This window comes from Varanus komodoensis, unplaced genomic scaffold (assembly GCF_004798865.1).
Source record: "Varanus komodoensis strain SLA01 unplaced genomic scaffold, ASM479886v1 scaffold24, whole genome shotgun sequence".
Taxonomy (NCBI): Eukaryota; Metazoa; Chordata; class Lepidosauria; order Squamata; family Varanidae; genus Varanus; species Varanus komodoensis.
Window position 1 is genome coordinate 15477337 of NW_025335641.1, and position 21289 is coordinate 15498625.

General features: G+C 41.1%; 1 protein-coding gene across 2 annotated transcripts in view; it reads right to left on the minus strand.

Moving 5' to 3' along the window:
* VAV3 (vav guanine nucleotide exchange factor 3) overlaps nucleotides 1-21289 on the minus strand; it is a 181904-nt gene that overhangs the window by 89238 nt on the left and 71377 nt on the right. For both annotated transcript variants that reach the window (XM_044432307.1, XM_044432306.1), the window contains exons 6-15: nucleotides 20752-20844; nucleotides 19444-19512; nucleotides 15497-15600; nucleotides 13709-13808; nucleotides 12657-12752; nucleotides 8938-9006; nucleotides 7309-7395; nucleotides 5622-5707; nucleotides 4038-4170; nucleotides 3503-3612 (exon numbers count right to left, since the gene is read on the minus strand). In XM_044432307.1, coding sequence (XP_044288242.1) covers nucleotides 3503-3612; nucleotides 4038-4170; nucleotides 5622-5707; nucleotides 7309-7395; nucleotides 8938-9006; nucleotides 12657-12752; nucleotides 13709-13808; nucleotides 15497-15600; nucleotides 19444-19512; nucleotides 20752-20844 — 947 coding nt within the window. The remainder of the gene's footprint in view (nucleotides 1-3502; nucleotides 3613-4037; nucleotides 4171-5621; nucleotides 5708-7308; nucleotides 7396-8937; nucleotides 9007-12656; nucleotides 12753-13708; nucleotides 13809-15496; nucleotides 15601-19443; nucleotides 19513-20751; nucleotides 20845-21289) is intronic.

The window sequence follows — 21289 nt, forward strand, 5'->3', positions numbered from 1 at the left end:
AAAAAGCACAAGCAGCTCACTCTTTCCCCTGTAAGTAACATTTTCTGAAATCACTCTCTTCCCATTGTTTCTTTCAAGCCACCTAGCTCTGAATTATTTTTCATTTCATTTTGAAAACAAGCAAAACAAAACTCTTATTGAAAGTGTTCCCTCAAATGAGACAGAAACCTGTTTGTTTACTGGGAGGTGAGTTGTAAGGTAACAGCATGAAGGTATTTAGCAAAGCCATAAGGGAATATGGAAGAGGTTTGAATGAGAAGGAAAAGTTTGCGAAACATCCCTCATTTCTGCCTGCTCAGTGTTAGCAGCTTCCAGATTTTGAAACACGGACATCTCGTTTTTAAGTGTACAAGGCTGAAAAGTGTAAATTCAACCAATGCATACATAACAGGGAGTGTCAGCTGGCTGCAGGTCCTTGTCAAACATTCATTTCATGGAAAGTCTAGATTGGCTGCCATGTAACTTACAAAACGACCCTTATTAAATACTCTAACAACCCAAACTGCTAAATCAACTGAGGCCTAGAGCAGCCATGTCAACTGCAGGCTGCCAATCAAAAAGAAGAGTCATTAGGTGGTTTAGGTCTGGAGAAGACACCCATTAGCAATGCCTTGGCCAAGACCACTAATCTAATTTGCAGTCCTGAACGCAAGCCAAAACTGAACCCACACAGACGTCAAGCCCATTGAACTCCTGAGCCACCAACTCCCTCGGTTGTATTCAGTTAGGATAATCACCAACAGCAAATCACCTTTACTAAAGGGCGGATATGAGTAGTGTTCCTTGTTGGCTGACGTCCAACGCTTTTACAAGCCTGTACGGCTTGAATAGCTGACAGCATACATTCAGGAAAGCAGACAACTAGAAGGCATTAAAAGCACTAATGTCTTCATCAAAACAGCAGCAGAAGCTAAGTAAATCACTCAGCACATCAACTGTTGCTTCACTTGAGATGCAACCTGCTCACTGGGTCATTTGAGCTGCGTGATATATTAAAGCTCCTAGTAGAAATAATCAAGTTCTCACTATCTTTTTTTAGAACACATAATAAACTGCTAACTGTGGGCAGGGGGGAGCGCTTATGCAATCAGAAATAACATAGAACAAACAAAAAGCAGAGCAGGGGCAAAGAGCCTGAAGAACATATTAGGAAGGCCATAATTCAAATCTCACTTTTTTTAATAAGATTTGCTTCAGGCTGACCACTCTGTCCACCTGCAACAGGAACAGGATGTGCTCCAACGGAGCAAAGCTCAGAGAGCCAAGGTTCCATTTGGATGCCAGGAAGCACTTCCTGACAGTCGGGACCCCGAGGGTGTGGAATGGGCTTCCACGAGAGGTCGTTGAGAGCCCATTGGTGAGGGTGTTCAAGGATAGGCTGGACATGCACATGGTGGGCATGTTGTGAGCGGAGCCGGCTGGTGCCGCAGGTCAGACTAGATGGCCCGGGAGACCCCTTCTGACTTGCTCTGTTTCTATGTTTCTATGAATAGTAGGACTGACCAACACAGATAGTTGTTACAAGGGTTGCAATGAAATGCATTGGAAAAAAACAATAAATAAATGCTACTTATAATTAAATGTTGTTAGTACTCCAAATGACGTAACATATAACCCAAATGTATCCTTAAATATAGTCATATCTTCACTGGTCATCATGAACAGAGTCAGTGGGATATAATGTTTTGGTTAGGACTGGAGACATCTGGGTCCAAATCTCTAATCAGCCATAGTGTTCATGGGGTGACCCTGTGATCATCTCTCAACATAATCTGCAAGGTAGATACAATGTACAGCACCTTGAGTTCCTTGGACGAAAACTAATGATGACATGAACAAATGATGCCTATAAAGACCACTCTTGCTGGTCTCCTCACCAAATAAACTGCATGACTGGAAATGACCCATCTCTGGTGCCCACCTATCAGACCTCAGATGGTCAGGGAACAGAGCTGGGCCTCTGAAGCTGAGCTGAGGGCCTGAGGCAGGCAGGCATAGGGGGACAGAGGCCCCACACCTATCATGACCTTGAGGTCATTTCTTTCTGCAACTGAGAAACTGGCTTGCAGCCAGCAAGCAGTAAACACAGCAATTGCCTCTTAATCTATTTGCTGCACAGATGAGCCCAACTAATGGCTTATATCCAGATATGTACAAAAGAATCTCTAGCAATAACTTCTTGATATTTGCAAGTTTAGTTCTAATTATCTAGATAAAGCTAAAGTTTCTTATATAGGAAACATTTGTCCTGGATAACTCTTCTATTTGTTGACACAAGAGAGTGAGAATATGCAGTCAGTGAAATTTCCGACATCAGCTCCTATCCATAGTTATTTGAACACATTAAACCATGTTTTGTGTATTATTATGATTATATTGCATTTATATCCTGCCGCTTTTCCTCTTGTTCAGAACCCAAAGAGATGACAAAGCTCCATTTTATCCGGATGATGACCCTGTGAGGTAGGTTAGGCTGAGAGTGAGCAGCTGGCCCCAAGTTACTCAGAAAGAATCACGGCTATGAGAGGATTAGAACTCAGAAGCCCCAGGTCCCTGGTCCAGCGTTAATCACCACACCACATTGGCTCTCACTAGATGTACTCTCAGCATCCCAGCCAGCAAGTGGCTTATGGTGACATATGATAGTAACTGTAGTCTAAAGGAATGAAATCTGAGAAGGTTGCATTAATCTATAAGCCATTTCCCTCCAACTGCGTTAAGTCCTTCAAATTTGGAAAATGCTTTGTGAAAACTCTGAAAAGATTAGCAGAAAGATGACCATGTTTTTTGCATAGCACCTGGATCTCCTAGGTCCCCAGTTCAACACCAAACATCACACCACACCGGCTCTCCATTACTTCATTGAGTCCAACAGAAATCAAAGAAATAGCCCAAGAATTCTGTTGTTATATGTTAATTACTTTTTAGTTAACAAAACAAAGTCACACAATAGCCTTGTTCCAGAAGGCATAACAATTGTTTTGCATTGTCTTTGAGAGTATTCTGTAATACATAGACTCTTTGTGCTGTTGTGTTAAAAAGAGAGAGCAATCAAATCCTTGAGGTCAAATTTAATAAACCATGCAACCTGATACAAATACCACATAATAAATTAGTTAGAAGCCACTAGGAAAAAAGCCAGCAACCCCATCTCCCTTAGTAATACATTTTAGTTTACCAGGGCAGTGATAGCAAAATCAGCCACAATTATGTTAAATATTTATTGCTAAACCCATTAATATTTTCCCCAGATACTGGAGCATGAAGACACAATCTTCAGCAGAAAGTAAGGCATGAAAACATGGCTTAGAGCTCCCTCTACCTTTCCTTGGAAAAATTTTATTTTTGCCCTACAGGCTTCTTAGGAATGCATTTCAGAAATGACTTTGCATATTCAAGGAGCTGCTTTAATGAGCAAAATGCAATCTCTAACGGATTAGTAAACATTTTATTCCTCTTGGTCATTCATGAAAAATTCCCTGTGCAATACAGAACTACTCACAGTGCCATTTCAAACTGCTCGAGCCATTTTTTCTTCAAATCTTTCGTTTTGCAGTACAGTTCTAACCCGTTGTGTCCTTGTATGTGGATGAGGTAGAAGCCATAAGACCACTGTTTAAATGATAAGGCAATGCAAAAGTTACTTATGAAGAATTCACATACAGCAGGACTGCAAAGGATTTGCACACCACACATTGTTCACCAGTGATGAAGATGATAATGGAGGAGAGGAAGAAAAATGACATAGTGCTTTAGAGTGTTCAGAGAGCTTTGTATCATTTCAGTGCCACTGTAAACATTACGCAGATTGGATCCTTTTTATATTCTCCCCCACATAAACTTCCTTGTCAAAAGCGAAGGAGCACACCAAGGGGCTAAATATTTTCCCAGATGTGCTAATTTACTACATGGGGGGGTCGCATATAAATAAATATGAAGAGGAGAGCTTGGAATTTCCTTAAATACAATGAAGAGCCATGAATAGCAATGTTATCGAAGTGGAATGTCTTGCGGGTAAAGCTGCCTTCTGTATTTACCTTTTTATTCTCTTTGTCTGTGGTAGGGTTATTGCTTATTTTGTATTCCTGAAGATCAATTATATCCTTCATTTCATAATTATCACCTCGCCGTTTGCATACAATTACAGCCAAGTCAAACAGGAAGATGTGCCTGTGAAAATGGAAAACATACCCATATTATACAGCATATCTGAATTAAACTGAATTTCCAAGAAAGTTAAACTTTCAGGTCAGATCTTGAATTTGGAATGGTGCTGCACAATTTCAAATTTGAGTTGCGAATTTCAATTTCAGTACAATTCTATGTAAGATTACTGAAGTTTAAGTCCACTGCACTCAGCGGGGACTTATTTTTGAAGACTGCAGTCTTATATATGTAGTCACACAGGTATCATACGACAGTGTTGCACAGCAATTGCAAAATATCAAATACCACTGCACATCAATTGTGAAACACTAACAAGACTGCATGCCAACTATTAAAATACAGTTCAGTATTAAAGCATCTCACTAGTCTAGCAGGTGGAACTCTAGCGAGAGGGGAGTGGACACAGCTGCAATCTGTCTGACCAATCCTGAAGAAATCTAGCCTGGGTCTAAGTAGATGTCAACTGTTATACACCAGTGGCTAATATTGCCTTCCTGGACGAAGCCCTTGTGAATGTGGTAGCTGGCCAACTGCAGTTGTTCTTGAATAAAATGGATTATCTAGATCCATTTTAATTAGGCTTCAGGCCCAGTTTAGGATCAGCGATTGCCTTTATCACACTGTGGGATGACATTTGCTGGGACAGATACGGGGGCAGTGTAACCCTGTGAGAAGCACAGGATTGCACTCCTACTTGGAGGACCCATTTCAGAAGTTGGAACTCCTGCTGGACAGTTGCACTCTGGGATCCTGTATGATTCCTCCATGAAGTTTAGTATCTACATGACACCACTCACTCACTCTCTTTTCCAGAGGATGTGTATGAAATGATGGAAGCCCTCAATCAGGACTTGAACACAGTAATAGCCTGGATATGGATGACAAAATAAATACAATCCGCATAAAATAGAGGTACTGGTGTGGATGGTTTGTCCACATTGGTGAATTGTATTCAAGCAATTCAGAAAGGACTTGCACTGTAAAACATCAAGTTCTCAGTGTGTTGATGCTTTGGAATCCAGTACTGGCACTCAGGAGTAGCTATGGAACAGCCTCCAAAGCAAAGGTCACCTGGCACTATTTATGGTCTTTTCAGCACCAGGTGAAGAACGTTTTGGTCTTTTAAAGAAACTTCTGTTTTAAATAGATCTTTCGCTTTCATCGATTCAGTGTTTCTGTTCGAAGCCACTAATTGTTTTGTCTCCATCCAAAGGAAAGTTTAATGGTGTATTTCTTATTCAGGAGAGAGGCCCATGATTCTATAGGCCAGTGAATATCTGTTGATAGACTGTCATACAAACTTTATAAAGTGGCAGATATGGTCAAACATGAAATGCTGCAATTAAATACCACAATCCAAGGCTTATGTCAAATTTGCAAATTTGCAAAGAATATTGATATCCAGTATGAATTGCATATCCTAATGTGTTAAAAAGGCATACATGTTTGCTCACCTATCTTGCCTTGTCCGTCTGTCCAAAGTTGTTATTTTTATTTCACCATCGCCCTGTGGTCTCCCATACAGTAAAAGTGACTGGTTCTGAAATTATAGGAATTGCATGCAATACCAATGAGGTTGAGGAAACAGGTGCATTTAATGATTTGCAAAAACTGAACTGCAAGGCTGAAGGCAGGTGTCAACTAAAAAGGCAGGTTACCTGAAGGAGCGCTTACGTCCATATATGCCCAGTTGCCCCCTGAGATCGGCGGGAGAGGCCCTCCTCCGGGAGCCCTCAGTGAAGGAAATTAGGAGGGTGGCTACTCGGAGGAGGGCTTTCTCAGCGGTGGCGCCTAAGTTATGGAATGCGCTCCCCAGAGAGGTCCGCCTGGCGCCATCGTTATTTGTTTTTCGGCGCCAGGCGAAGACCTTTTTATTTAAGTGGCATTTTAAATGTTAATATCATTGAATTTTATTTGGCCAGGGCGGCTTATTTTATTCCAATGTATATATTTTAATTGTTATTGTTTTCATTTATTGTGTATTTTATTATGTTGTGAGCCGCCCCGAGGCTACGGCAAGGGGCGGCATAGAAATGTTGTAATAAATAAATAAATAAATGTAAATAAATAAATAAAGGACTCGCAACATCTGCATCGTCTTTGAAGCCTCCCTTCAGAAAGGGACTGTCTGAGAAGCATACAAGCCCACCAGAAATGCACTTTGTGCGCAGTGCTTCATAGACGAGCACTGCTATCTCCTCATCCTCGACAGCGCTTCACGTGTCTCCACCAGTGAAAACCTAAATCAGGCGCATACGTTTTCTCCATCTAGAGAAGGATGACACCACAACAGGAAGAGGAATGACGGAGAACCCAGGGTGTGGAGAGAATCAAGAATGCCGCAGTGTTACGACTGCCAGTCCGTGCTGCCGCAGATCTGGGTTCAGAACACAGCTGAAGCATGCACTGTGGACCCTGTCTTTATATTACTTCCTTCTCCAACTTCCATGAAAGTTCATGAAGACCAGACTATCAGGCACTGTGGGATCTAACCTTCCCAAGAATCTAAAGCCTTTGAATAACAGAACGTGTTTTTGTAAAGTTCCATGGGGTAATTCGTGCCTCGCAGCCAAACAGAACTGCTATGTAAAATGAAATTTAGCCCATAGAACTAATCCAAACATGTATTTACACTCCAATATTATGATGCTTAAAAGCAAGCAAAGTAGTCCATGTGTCAACATCAACCAAGATTTAAGCAGGGAATTTCCTGGTTTGGTGACCATTTGCGGTGAACTAAAGCAGGAAAAAGCTTATTTTTACTATCACCCTGCAAACAGACAAGCAGTTCACTGGCACCTGCTGACTTGACCAAACTATAATAAATACTCCCAAGTCAAACCTGGGCACAGTCAACTTCTTGCCCATATACATCTGGCATTGATCTAAGCAGTTCATAGATCTCCCTGTTCTTAGGCTCCCTGTTCTTCCACTAACCTTCCTACCGGCCAGCTACTGGTGGATCGCTTTGAGTTCTGCAGGTGCTACAGCACTTACAGATCCAGGGCTATCACTAGGCCCATGGAAAGCAGACCTTAGCTTTGCCCAAACTCAAGCTACTAAGAAGGAAGAAGAAGCAAGACAGCCAAGACAAGGCTTGGCAACACCACACACAGGGGTCAAAAAGTTAAAATGACGTACCAAATTATCTATTGATGACTGAAATTGTTTAATTTCACGGAGCGTTTCATTATCCCGTTTCACTTCATTTACATACTGTGCCAAGTCCTAAACCACAAAAAGGAGAAGGAAATTTAAGTGACAACAACCCAAAAGCTAAATTTAGTTAGGAAGTCTGAAAATTGGGAGTCATTCCCCACACTGCAGTGGAAGTGGTTACGTGTTAAAATACTAGCATGAACAGGCTGATATGGCATGTACAGACTAATAGTCCCACACACATACACCATTATTTCCACACTAAAGAAACATGCATTAGACTAATCAAGGTTTCTTTGCATTCCTGCTGTTGTTTTGACTCTCTTCTGCAAGTTGTCTGCTCACACCTTGCGAAGAAGAGGAGAGAATATGTTCAACTTTTGATGCAGATGTGTGCGTGGACCCATTAGGAGCATCATGGCATGCTTAAAATGGTTGAAAACTAAAGAGAGTTCAGAACCAAGGGCTCTAGCATGAACAGCAATAGCCCATAAACTGTCTAAAAATCTGAAAACTAAATATTAAATATTAAAGTTTTTCTTTTTTTAAAAAAAGGAGTTTCTTGTAGCAACACAATCATCCTAGAATAGAAAATCTTTCTCAAAACTATGTTTCTTTTAGAGAACCTTCTATAAAGGGAACCATCAAAACCCATGATCTTCTGGTCCCTAGAAGAAAATTGTATAACTTTTGTTAGACCTAAGGAACTCTCACACAGTTTAAAAATGTATATATGCATATGCATATATATGTAAATATGATTTGCACAAAAATAAAGTGGGGGCAGAATACACGAAGAAGGCATGTCCTCACCTTTATATTGGCCATTTAGTGAACATGTGGACTCTTGCTACAATCAGGGTTACTGATCGTGTGTGTGCATTGGCGGAGCCCATTCTCAAACCAGAGATCAGGGAAGAGCTAGCTCATTCACTGAGGCTGTGGGTGAAGCCCGCAAATGCATTCCTGCTCTTCCTCCATGCATTCAGTCAGCACATGCCACAAAGCTGAGAAAAAGCCTAGACAATCAGGGTTGGAGCCACCATCATGATAGCAGGAGTCTGCTAATGCAGTAGGACTCCCTCGTCTTCTCCTCTGTAGCCCTCAATGGTCCCTCAAAGCGGGTTTTAAAGGATTTCTCAGCGCTCCAGAGGAGGATCTGGGTCTCCTGTGGATCAGGAAAAGGGAAATCACTCCCTCCTGGTTCCACAGACAGAACTGCTTCCATCAGTGGAATTACAGTCTTAGATCCAATTTGCACAGCCAAAGCATACCATGCACATCAGTAATTTAGATCTGTATCATGCTCTTGATTAGGAAACAATATGAAAGTAAGGAAACTGCAATTAATGTGCATGGGATGTGAAACAAAGTTGTAGCATTGCTTCAGTTCAAAAGGCATTGTTGAAATACTTTGATACACATTAAACAATAAAACTATTGTCACTGAATGGTTAAAAAAGTTTATATGCTTTTGCATGTAAGTGAGCAAACTACTGCACAAGACAGAAAATAAATGGACAAGTTTGGAATGTATTTCTTTATATGTTCTTCCAGGAAAAGGTCCCTAGAATTTTAGATAGACAGGTTTATTCAGCCAATCCCACTCACCTTCATTGCATCGAGTGCCAGTTTTAGATTTGTCTTCTCAGTTGCATCATTAGTGTGTTTTACCAGTTCCTGTATGACAGAATACATAATCGGTTTTTTTATGGCAATCTGCCAATCCAGACAGCATGCACTTTTCCCACTCAGTTGAAAATTACTTAGTATACCATTATTATTTTTTTAAAGGACCATTTTATCTTAGGAAGAAAATCATAGTCTAAACCCGTTATTGGCTGAAACTTAGAAAATGTGCTATAGCTTAACAGGTTGTATTCAAGACAAGGAGTTCATTTCTGCTATTCATATCTGTGTCAAACGTATTGGCTCCAAAACTCTGCAATGCTCAAAAAGTACCCTTCTAATCAATTTTGGAACTAAAGCTTTTAGTTCATGCTCTCAGAGTTTCAGCTTCTGTACTTTCAAATTGCAATGTTGCATGGAATTTCTCATTTCAGAACATGGGTAAGTTTCATTTAAAAAAAATGATTGAATTTAATATGATTGAATTGTTTCTGTGATGTGCATTTATTTATTTATTTATTTATTTAGATCTTTTTGTATCCTGCCCTTCACAGTGTCTCAGCATCACAATAATATATAAAATCAGTGTTAAAAACAACGCCAACATTTAAAATACTGGAAAAATCAAAAGGCCTGACACTAAAATGAAAAAAAGTGTCCAAGGCACGCAATACATCCACCATGTTGTAGCTAAGAAAGTCTAAGGCTGGACGAAGCTTGGAGGGGAGACCAGCTGGGAACTGCACAGAGCCACTGTGAGTTCCATGATGGGAGAAGGGTGGGATATAAATAAATGAAAAAATTCTGCCCTGTACTCAGTGTAGGTGGGCCACAATTGTACATCACTTCAACTACTTTTTGGCAAAAAAAAGCACACGACCTGAGTAGGACAGAATTTAAGGCTGGCATTTCTCCCTAAAATGCCCTATCTTAAGTTTCAGCCAGCAATGACTACAAATACTTTTAAATGGAGTCATGCAATAATTTAAAGAACACTTTTGCAAGGAACCCAAAGTAGCTTACATTATCCCTATAACAACCCTATGAGGTTGGTTATTCTGAGTCAGTGACTGGCCCATCGTCACTGAATAAGCTTCATGGCCAAGTTGGGACTAGAGCCCAGATCTCTTGAGTCCAAAACATGAACTACTATATCACACTGGATCTAGACCTAAATTAGCTGAATTCTGTTCCCATAACTAATGTGTCTCACTGATTTTAACAGGACCCACATCCAGCCAATTTAGGTTGCAGTTTTAGTCATGCTTGTTTGGTCGCAAGTCCTACTGAAAACCATTAAATTTATTTTCTAAATTTTTGGACATGCACATGGTGCGCATGTTGTGAGCAGAGCCGGCTGGAGCCGGGGGTCAGACTAGATGGCCCAGGAGACCCCTTCTGACTCGCTCTGTTTCTATGTTTCTATATATATATAGCATCCTGTGTTCAACTGAATCAATCCTTTCAGTTAGGTACTGGGAGCTGCAAAATGACTTTCTCTTGAGTTTTGCGCATAGTTTTCTGTCTAAAGATGTACCCTGAACAGACTTTAATGAATGGTGAGAACAACCACTGCCACAGTCACTTAAAGGTGGTGGAAAAAGAGTGCTAAATGAAACATTTTGGAATATACTCAACATAGAAGACTTAGCACCTGAGGTTTTACAGATGGCCAGCAAATAGGAGTGATGGGGCAGTTTTAAGGATATGCTGTTGCTTTCCAGACACTGATGTTGCTTGCAAGGACAGTGCTGTGCCTGGACTTCTCTCTCTTTAGTGTGTATATTTGTACATAAACACATGTCACAAATGCAGCACTCTCTCCCAGCACAGAAACAGGCCCAGTAAAAGCCCCCTCTGATTTTGCTCTTCAGAAAAGAAGGAACATGAAAGTGTATTTTAATTTTTAAAAACAGCATTTTAAAACAAAAGTTTTACAGAGGGTAAGATTTATTTCCGATTCTCTCCACAGAACTGCACTGAAATCTTAATACTGGGAACAGCAGCCTTGGTGTGTTCAAGTGCTTTTCAGGGAACATGATATACCAAACAGAACGAAGCACTGCAGAGGCAAAATACAGCTTCTTGCCCAGGTAGATGCTCTTTTTAAAATGACATTTTATAAGCATCAGCAATGCTGACAGTCTAATGGAGTAATATATTTCTTTGCAACTGAACTAATGAGTCTCCCAGCACAGCTATCAAATGATATTTATAAGATTCTCGAGCCTCATTATAGGACTAACTGCACAGAAGCCACAAGCTCTGTGGGTTATAATGGGAAGCATTCAAAATAAATATGGCTTTATTATAATCCAGCACGGAAAAGAAATAGCCTAAAAAGTGGTTGCTTCTTGCCTAGCATTGGCTTTATATATAGATGAGGCATGCATTCAAAGCATCATCCTGTCTTGGCTTGGTACTAATACATGAATATTTATTTATTGATCTCATTTCTATACCACTCAAAAGCTGAACTTCTCTAGGTGTATTGCAACCCTGAAAGGACCAACAAAGGCCTGAGAAGGCAGTTCAGGAGGCCATCCCTACTCCTGGGAAGATGCTTCCTGGAGCTACTCAGAGAAGGCAGAGGAGAGTCCCGGGGCAAAGAGGTCGTGCCATCTACTTCACCAGCTCTTCTCTTCTCCTGAACAGACCTTCAACTTGCCTGACAGAACTAGATACTGATGTGTGTCCAGGTTGGGGAGAGAGGTAACATTGCTTTCTCTGTTTCAGTATCTAGAAACTGTAAATTTACTTTCTTCAGAAAGGTAATATACAAATGTGCTAAATATATTTAAAAAAGAAAATATTCAGGTATGGTGAAATCAATTGACCTATTGTCCATCCAGGTTGGGGTTCAATGGGAAACCTTTCTAGAAGCCAACCTTTCCTGGGCTAAGTAATGCAGCTTACTCTTGGTGCTTTCTTAAGTGAGACTCCCCTCCTCCAATTGCTCAGAGCTCATGTAGATATTCATCACAGGTATCAAGGTCCCTGCAAGGTGTGGCATATGTATCAAGGTGTACGAGTAAGAACCATTGTGAGTCACTGCCAGCATATCCTGAGTTATTCTATAGCACAGATGCATGCCATTGACGTGGAGCGTGGGCAGAAAAGCTCATGATGACTTGCTCAGTGCATCATACTAAATTATACTGTGTCTAGACTGCCAGGTGAAGGTGCTGGCATTGACCCAGAGAAACAGACAAGTTGGGTGGCTTGACAGCAGGTGTGGCCAAACAGTTGGCATGTTGGAGTGGAACTCAGGAGGCTGGGATTCTAGCTCCCACTTGGCCATGAAGCTCAAAGGGTGACTTTGAGCCGGTCCGTGACTGTCAACCTAACCTATCTCACAGGGTTTCTACAAAGATAAAATGAGGAGGTGGAGGTGGGCTACGGAGGACCATTTTAATTTCTTGTCAGAGTAAAAATGGTGATAAATATCAGAACTGTAGTAGAAGTAAGACACTTGCATGCAACCAGAGAAGCTGAATGTATAGCTGTGAAGCCAAATGGGAAAGGGAACCAAACAGAGAAAGCAGTTTAAAACTGGGAAAGAATTTTAAATGCGGTAGGTGAACAACACAACAGCAATGCGCACAGCGAACTATCCGTCAACGGTTGTGCTTGCTAGCGAGAATCACAGCATCCCTCCCGAAGTATGATCTCTATTGTTATAAACTTTAAAACTGAGGTACCTGAAGCAAGAGATGGTATTTCAAGACTCGCTGCATTGGAACCACAAGAAGATCCCGCAGAGTAAACTTCCCATTATTAGCTCTTTTGGAACACTCCTAATTAAACAGGAATAAGAAAGGCCTCACTACAACTTTGATATAATCAACATGAAAAGCAACATCTTTAAAGGTGCAAACTTATGCATATTTAGACAGGAAGAAGTCCCACAATGCCCAGTTTTCCAGTCAATCATGCTGGCGCAGAAAGCTGGCAGTTGTAGGACTTATTTCTGTCTAAATATGAAGAGCGTTGCACCTGATTGTCATAAAGGAATAAGTCAGGTATACAAACAGCTAGCAAACTCAGTCTTGGTCTGCACCAAGGATGGGCAGGATCTGACACTTGGCCCACTGAAGCCCTCTTGCCCTACCCACACTATGTCAAGAAAAAATGTCATGGCCAGCTGCCAAAACTCAGCAGCAAACTCTGAATGTAAGTGGATCTTCAGAATGAAATAACTGTACTGCATCCCCCTACCTTTTTTAATGTTTCCTTTCGCAGTGTAGGGGAAGCATCACAGGGAGTTGACATGCACTGGGTGCTGGGGAAGAATTGGCCCTAGGCTGTCCAAAGATGCTCACATAATATCTACATGTTTTCAGACTGATGTAATAATCCAGTTGTCAAATTCAGATCTGGCAGAATGAACTGAACCCCTTCAGACTGCTAGCAAGGAATGTGGGGGGGTTCCCAACATTCCCTTGTATTAAAATTCCCCTGCAAGTGGGGATTTTATGACAGTAAGAACTGTCAGCCTTTCTCCTTGACCTGCTTTTTATTACACAAAGGAAAGGGACAGTGTTTTGATTTGTTTTTATGTGGGACTATTTTCAGTAGAGCATCCTGCATGTCCATTCTATCACCCTGGGATTCAGCCACTCCATTCTGCATAATATACAAACTTAGGCCATTTAATTCCCAGTTTAAATTGTAGAAAAAACTATCAGACACAAATTGGAATAAGGGTTTCATAACTTGAAATTAAATCAAGTTTTAAGTATTGCACGGATACCTCCAGTTTCAACTTCACATCTTCTTTTGTCTTGGAGATATTATCTAAAGATGATATGGCAGTCTCTACCTGACTGCAGTACAGCCCATAAATAACCAGCCTAGATAAAGACAAGAGGAAAGAGCAATGTGATTCCCAGTTTATTTAAAATAGCCAACATTTTAAACCTTTTTATCACACCCCACCAACTGCAGTTTCCACAAGGCCTGGCCTTTTTTTTAGATACTGTCTTGTACCGAAACTCTGAATGCCCAAACCCTGTTGCATTCCATCGTCCTTATACTACCACCTTGCAGGGCAGACTTTGCAGGTATTGATTGAAGTCAAATTATAGCTATACATCTCCATCAACTCAAAAGCTGTGATTTACTACCAACTTTTAAAAAATACTCTGAAAATACAGCTGCAAACCCTTTTAAGAAACAAAAAGTACATCTTAATAGTATTTACTTTTGTTACAGACTGCAAAAGCATGTTGACAAATTTCAAAGGATATGGTAAAACTACCCATAGTAGCACAGAATTAGCACCAAATTACTTGTATTGGACCTTTTCATTTTACTATAACAATTTGCCTACCATACACATTACCAGCTTGTTACATCTGCAGTGTGCCAGCATTTAAATAATATGTGCATTTAAAATCAAACCAACACTAAAAGCCATGTCGGACAGACAGACATGGCTTGATTTTCCTAAAGCATAGAAAAAAGAACACAGTAATTTAAAACTATCTTGTGCAAGTGCATCTTCTTTCTTGTTACATTTTTTTAATATTAGTCACACAGATAATTTCCCAAGATTTTGCAGTCTTGCATTCTCGGTCTCACCATAGACCTAGATCTAGTAGTAAGGGCACACAAGCGAGAACTGAGTTATACAGAAAAAAATGAGGTGGTACAACCTTCCTGTGTATTGTAGCTTTTCAGGATGCAGGTGAGCGGGAATTACGTAACTGCAAATCCATCAGTGTATTCCTGTCTCCATACAGCTCCCTGGCTATTCTAACCTTTGCCCAAACTTGCTCTTTTTGTGTGCAGGTTTGGGGGCAGTCTTTAACCAATAATGGGTCTATTGATTTTTTTTGTTTTGTTTTGCGGGGTGTTGTTTGTTTTTGGGGAGAATAAATGTATTTTTTATTGTTCGTTGCTCTATAATCTATGGAATGCGCTCCCCAGAGAGGTCCGACTGGTGCCATCGTTATTTGTTTTTCGGCGCCAGGCAAAGACCTTTTTATTCAAACGTCATTTTAACTGTTAATAGTATTTATTTATTTTATTCTTTGGCCAGGGTGACTTATTTTATACTGTTAATTTATATTATTTTAATTGAAGTTATTTATGTTGTGAGCCGCCCCGAGGCTTCGGTGAATGGGGCAGCACAGAAGTCTCCTAAATAAATAAATAAATAAATAAACTCCACAGGGAACTATGGAGCAGTATAAAAATCTTGTAAGCAAGTAAGTAGCACGTGGTGATAAGGTTTATGCAAAATAGGACTGTCAGCTGTTAAAAGGAAAAAGTCACGAAGTAGGGCAGAAGGAAGAAGGATGAAGGCAGCATATTCTGCAGGATTCTCTGAAATTCAATTTGGCTTTCAGTAGAAAGCACTTCGCCAGCTGTATGTGAATGCTACACATGCTGTTCTTTGTCCATAATCAGAATTCAATACCGTTTCTCTAAAAGCACATGACATAAAAGAGAGTAGTTCTAATGGCTAAAAGAATATTAACAACTCACACTCAAGTTATTGGCAGTGTGCACTTGAAACACAGAAATTGGCTATTACCTCTCCTTGTAGCTAATAAAAATTTGGTACAGGTTCTGATCATTTTTGTTTACAATGGAATCATGGATATCCTGGGTTAAACTCCTGTGAATTTTCACCAAATCCTGAAACAAAATACAGCACATAAAACTTGCACAGTTAGAGTTGATATTGCCATCTAAAGCGATGATCTTCAAACAATTAACAGCTTCATTGTATATCCATGTTCCTGAAAGCCCCACTGAGTTACTCCCAGGTAAGCTTATACAGGATTGACTCCCAAGTAAAGAGGCCAGGATTACACCCTTAGTCATACAGTAATATCACTTGCCAGCATCATTCACTATAGAAATCATTACTAAGCCAAAGACATTGCCAGCCCTGAAATAGAAGCAAGGATTTGTAAGTAGATTCCAGCTTCTGATTTTATAATTTTAAAAGATTCAGTGCATAATATGGGCATTTCTAATTGCATTAAATCTTTTGATTTAATTCGTAAATCTCTTGATCTGGCACAGTAACATTCCCTGAATATAGGTAATTATATCAATATCTGTTCAATAAACATGTTTTTCTTAAGTGTAAGTACTTTGTTGTATTAAAACAGGCATAGTAAGCTTGCCACTGTGTTAAGCTAAAATTAAAATATCCCAAGTCAAGAAAAAATGCTGGGTCTGGTGCTTACATTACACACCTGGGATTAAGGATACAGGCCCGGGGATCTTATCTCCATACCCCTCCCCTATGGTTTAATTCCCAGATCCAATCTTGCAAATGAACATTATTCACCCCATTTAAAATGAACACTTCAACTCAATTTCTCATTAATGCCAGGTTTTAAAAACAGGACTAAAGAATGTCTTTGGTTTCACATTGAAAGATCTGGGTATGGGCAACAGGAGCCAGGATGTGATCATCCAGGCAGGTGTGGTCCCTAAAGCGCCAGGTAGCATTACACCTGCTCCAGGCCTCAGAAATAAAAAGATTATTAATGATACACATCCCAGGACTGACAAATTGCATTTTGCAACATTGCACTGGATAGCTTAATAGCATCCTACTGGCAAGTTAACGGCAATCTTAATGTGCTCCTCAAGAAACAGAAGGTGCTGAGACAAGCAGAGTGGGAAAGCAATAAACATTACTGCTTGCAATGTGTATATTACACTTTTTCAGGTGCCAGAAATACATATTCACAAACCTCTGTGGGGTTGCCATAAAGCAAGAGCAAGTTGGTGCAAGACGGCTCAGGCAATATCCCCTTCAAGAATTATGATCAAGGGCGCTTCCCAATAAGGCCTTTATTGTGAAGTTGATTTGCCTCATTCATGAAACTTTATTTTGAGATGGGGCAGGAACCCAAATGATGACATTTACCCTTTGAAGCCCTCCTGGGTTGTCGCCAGAGTTCCTTCCACAGAAAAAAGGGGTTAAAGGATAAGGAGAAAAGGTGCTCAGTGCCTTTTGAGGGTTAATGGTAGGAACCAGTGCTTTTTTTGTAAAAAAAAAAAAAAAAAGGTGCCGGAACTCATGAAATTATTTACCTTTCACACGTAGTCGATCACTGTACACACATCCACACACGCCAGTTGTGTAATGAAACATAACAGTCGGCGCCTGCAGTAAGCACTCAACGCTTGACCACACAACTAATCACAAGTTGAGCAGCGCCATCACAACCAGCACGGACGAAGTACGCATGCATCGGATTCAACACACAAGCAGCCTGCATGCACCATTTTAATGATTTTGCCGCTGACCTGCTACGCTCGACAGGGCGATTCAAATCCACATGGACCAAACATCAACTTTTCAAAAGTTACTTTTAAAACTTGGAAAATCTGTCAAAAAAGGGTGCTGGAACTCTGTTCCGGAGCATTCTATGACAAAAAAAGCACTGGTAGGAACCATCACTTTGGAAGAAGCCCAAGCGCTCTTAAGGCCAGAGACATTCTTCGGAAGATACCATAGCTGCCACCTCACTCAAGGTCTATAAACACAGCTGCACAGCTTTAACTGTACTAAAGAGTTTCCTTGGATTGTCCTGGCGCCAGTTGTGCACTCCCAGTGCCACCATTTCTCCAAACCTATTCACCTTCTTGCATGCATAGTTCCCAAGAACATCCCATTGTTCCCATCAGGCAGCTGATGGTGTCAGTAGTCCGGCAACACTGGGTTCTCACCATGTTTATAGATGCCCGGACACCCTCATGGGATATCTTTGGGATAAATCTTTCTCTTACCTTGGAAACAGAAGGAACCAGAACTAAGCTTTCGATTAGCTACTCTAGCTTTCAGATAACACATACTTGTATCTACTGTTCTGATCTTTGACTTCTTGGTTCCTAGGCATAAATGCATTAGGAAGGGAAAAAGTTTGCAACAACAGAGCTACCAATAGGAGCAAAATGGCACCTTAACCAGCCATTGAGGATACTCCATGGTAGAAGCTAGATCTGTTTTTACACCATCTTTGTAAGTTTTGCCTTTCAGCTCTTCAAGGGCCAAATAACATCACAGCTCTCTCAAAATCAGTCAAGGCGCTAATCCATGCTATACTTGCAAAAGATAAAAATTGTTCCTACACTGTTTAGCGGCCATCACCAGGTTTCCTTCTCAGAATTTGACTGCATCATCCTCCATTAATCACTCTCCTACATTCTTCCATGTTGCTTCTAACCAAAGAAAACAAGATGAATCTGCTGCACGGTGGCTTCCGAATGGAAAAGCAAGGAGCACCCAGCGTGGAAGCACCCGGAACGGTTCATCTCCACAAGCAGAGATGACTAGCTCTGCAGAATACTATCTAGGGGTTGGGAGGAGCCTCAAACCGTCAAAGCTTCACCCTTCCATTTATAAATACTTTGGGAGTCATCCTGGGCTGGAAAGCACAGAACTAAGACAATGCATTAATCAGTCCTCTAGTGAATACATCAATACATCAATCAATGCATCAATCAATACCTCCTCTAGTGAATACAGTCAATACATCAACCTGAGGACTTCCAGCACATTCTTTAATTGCACTAAAAACTTGCTTCAGAATATACGTATCAGTGGATCAAATGCTGACTCAGCCATCCATCTTGTTCCTTCGAAGCACTTACCCAACCACCCATTTTCACCTCTGTCTCTTTCTCCTCCTAGAGCTGGAGAAATTAACAGCTGCATGGCTGGGATGGCTCTGCCCCTTTCTCCCTTTCTTTGGAGCTTCGAATGAATGGAGGTTCTCTCTCTACCCTGTGCCTCAAAAAATAATGCAGCCGAACGCAGACAAGAGGAGCTTAATCTTCTCATGCAAGCTTCTTCTCATCTCAGACATCTGATGCAGAGTACTTTCTGAATTCTCTTTGGAAAGGAGCAGTGGTAGGAGGTGAGTGGAAAAGCAAGCAGGAAGGACTAAAGCTGGAAAAAAAGCTGAGCGAGCAGTCAAGTCACCAAGCTAATCTATTCAACAGTGAAGCCAGGAGGGTTTGTAGCATAACCCACTTAGGGATGTGAAGACCTAGCCAGAATCTAGGTCTTTCATGCTATCCAGATTCTTCCCCATGCTTGGTCCTAGCCAGGAAGTGAGCTGAGCCCAGATCAGGAACACATTCAGGAACACTGGCAGATCTCTTCCCTGCAGAAAGTACCCAATGATTTGAGCAAATTATGCAAAGTATACAAAGCCTGCAAGTCATGTATGCAGAAATTCACTTCTACATGGTCACTCACACAACGGGTGGCCTAGGCACAAGATGGCCCCACTTCCTGCCAGATGCTCACGCGAATGTTAGGGAAGAGAGCAAGCAGACTAGAGTCCAGGAAGCTGATTTGAGAAAATCTGACAAATTCCCACTCCCAAACCAGTTTCCTCACTCACATCTTCCTTCACCCTAACTGTATTCTCAAGCACTACTTTGTACACTGCGGCCTAGCAGTATATGCCAAAACAAGTCCCCACAATTTTTCAATTAAGTACATACAGGAATGTTGATGAAAACTGTCTCAAACTCAGACGCCGTCAGAAACCTTTTCAGTGGCACCATAAAGAACTGTAAGAGAAAACAATAAACACAAAGCAGGTTATCCTATTTGTCACCCATATCCATGGGCATTTGGGGAATATGCAGGTTCTACTTAGGGCAGACTAATGTTTTTTAAGCACCGGTCTTAGGTAATCCACACGCTCAGTCACATGGAGATATGTCCATATTTAATGCAGGCTATCCTCTCCTAGAGTTGCCCTCCATGAGGAAAGGGCAACAGATGGAATGAAGTTGGGGCTGGAGCTACAGCAAGTCCCTCTTCTCATGTATTTTGTTTAACCCTTTCCTGAACAGCGGACTTTCTCAAACGTCTACTATTTTAGGAACATTCTCCTCTGAATTCAATCTGGAGGTACACTTCATTCTTATCCCCCCCCCCCCCCGGATAAAGGAGGTTAGGTTTAGAGTATGTAAAATTGCACACCTGCAACAAAGGTGACCTTTAACATTTCTACATAAGTCACGGGTCTCTATGCGCTTTCTCATTTGGAGAAGGCGGGTAAAGAGGAGTGACACAGAGAGAGGAAATAGACTTCCTCATCTATGCACAAGTAATTCAGATATGTCTCTGCAACCAGAATGGCTGGATTATACAACCCCGAGAGAGAGTAACGGAAGAAATTCACCAATGCTGATGAAAAAGATTACTCTTCCACAAATTCACTGGTATGTAGCAATCTCAGGAAGAGACAGGTAACATTTAATCCAGGGGTTGGGGCTGATTACCCCACTGTATTAGCACTTCCTCCTTCTCCGTCTCTTTCTCCTTAATTGTGTTGTTTATATCCATCTGCCCACCACCACCACCCTTTGAATTTCAGACTGGACATTTTCATTAAAGTACTTTTAACCTGTTGCTCCTTAGCTAGCTCGTACACTAGAAGCCAAGTAAAAATGTGAAGTCTCTCACAGCTGAGACCCAGTGGGAGCCCTTTGAACAGGTGGGCTCTTTATATCCCAAAGGACCATATTTATTTGTTTTGCAAGGCACAGAGTTTGGAAATCACAGTAAGATTAAAAGTGGGACAGTGTTTGCCTTGTGTTAATAATATTGCTATATTTATTATACAAAAAAAAACAAGTGCAACCATGCAAGAAATGTTCTTCACTGCATGAGCTATTTTATCATGTCATCTTCAATACATCCAAGAACATAGTTTCTCTTTCTGACATCACTTTCCACTTCCCAGCCCCCTACCAACCAGTGGGAACAGCTCTCCTGATCGCTGTGTCAAAGCACTTTACCTTTTCAATAGACTCCAATGTTTCTGTGTATTTCTCTTCAGTCTGTTTTATTTCAGAAAGGCAGCAGCTTCTTATGTCATTTTCAGGACATTTCTGCCAAGTCAACAAGATGTTAGTTGCAGACATAGCCCCTGTGCATTTGGAATACTTTCCTACGATAATGCCTTGCTTTGGAAATGATCAAAATGCATAGGAATAATGCCTTGCTTTGGAAATAATTTGCAAGAATTATTCATGTTTACGGCTTAGGAAGCAGAGCCTCACTTGTACTATGATGCTGTAGTCTTCTAGCAGGGCAGTTAAAGCTAGATAAATGGGACAACACATACAGCCATTGTTTGCTTGCCATTTGACTGTCCTACCATGCAGTCCCCTTCTCCCATGATTTTTGTAACTAGGAAAGCGAGAAGGCGCTGCCGTGTTTGGGTGAAGAGGGCCACTGGAATTCCTCCCACCTGTCAAATTTTGCAAGAATCTATCTAGCACACTAGTCACAGGCAGGAAGCTAAAAAACTACCTGAACCTTGTGCTCCTAGGA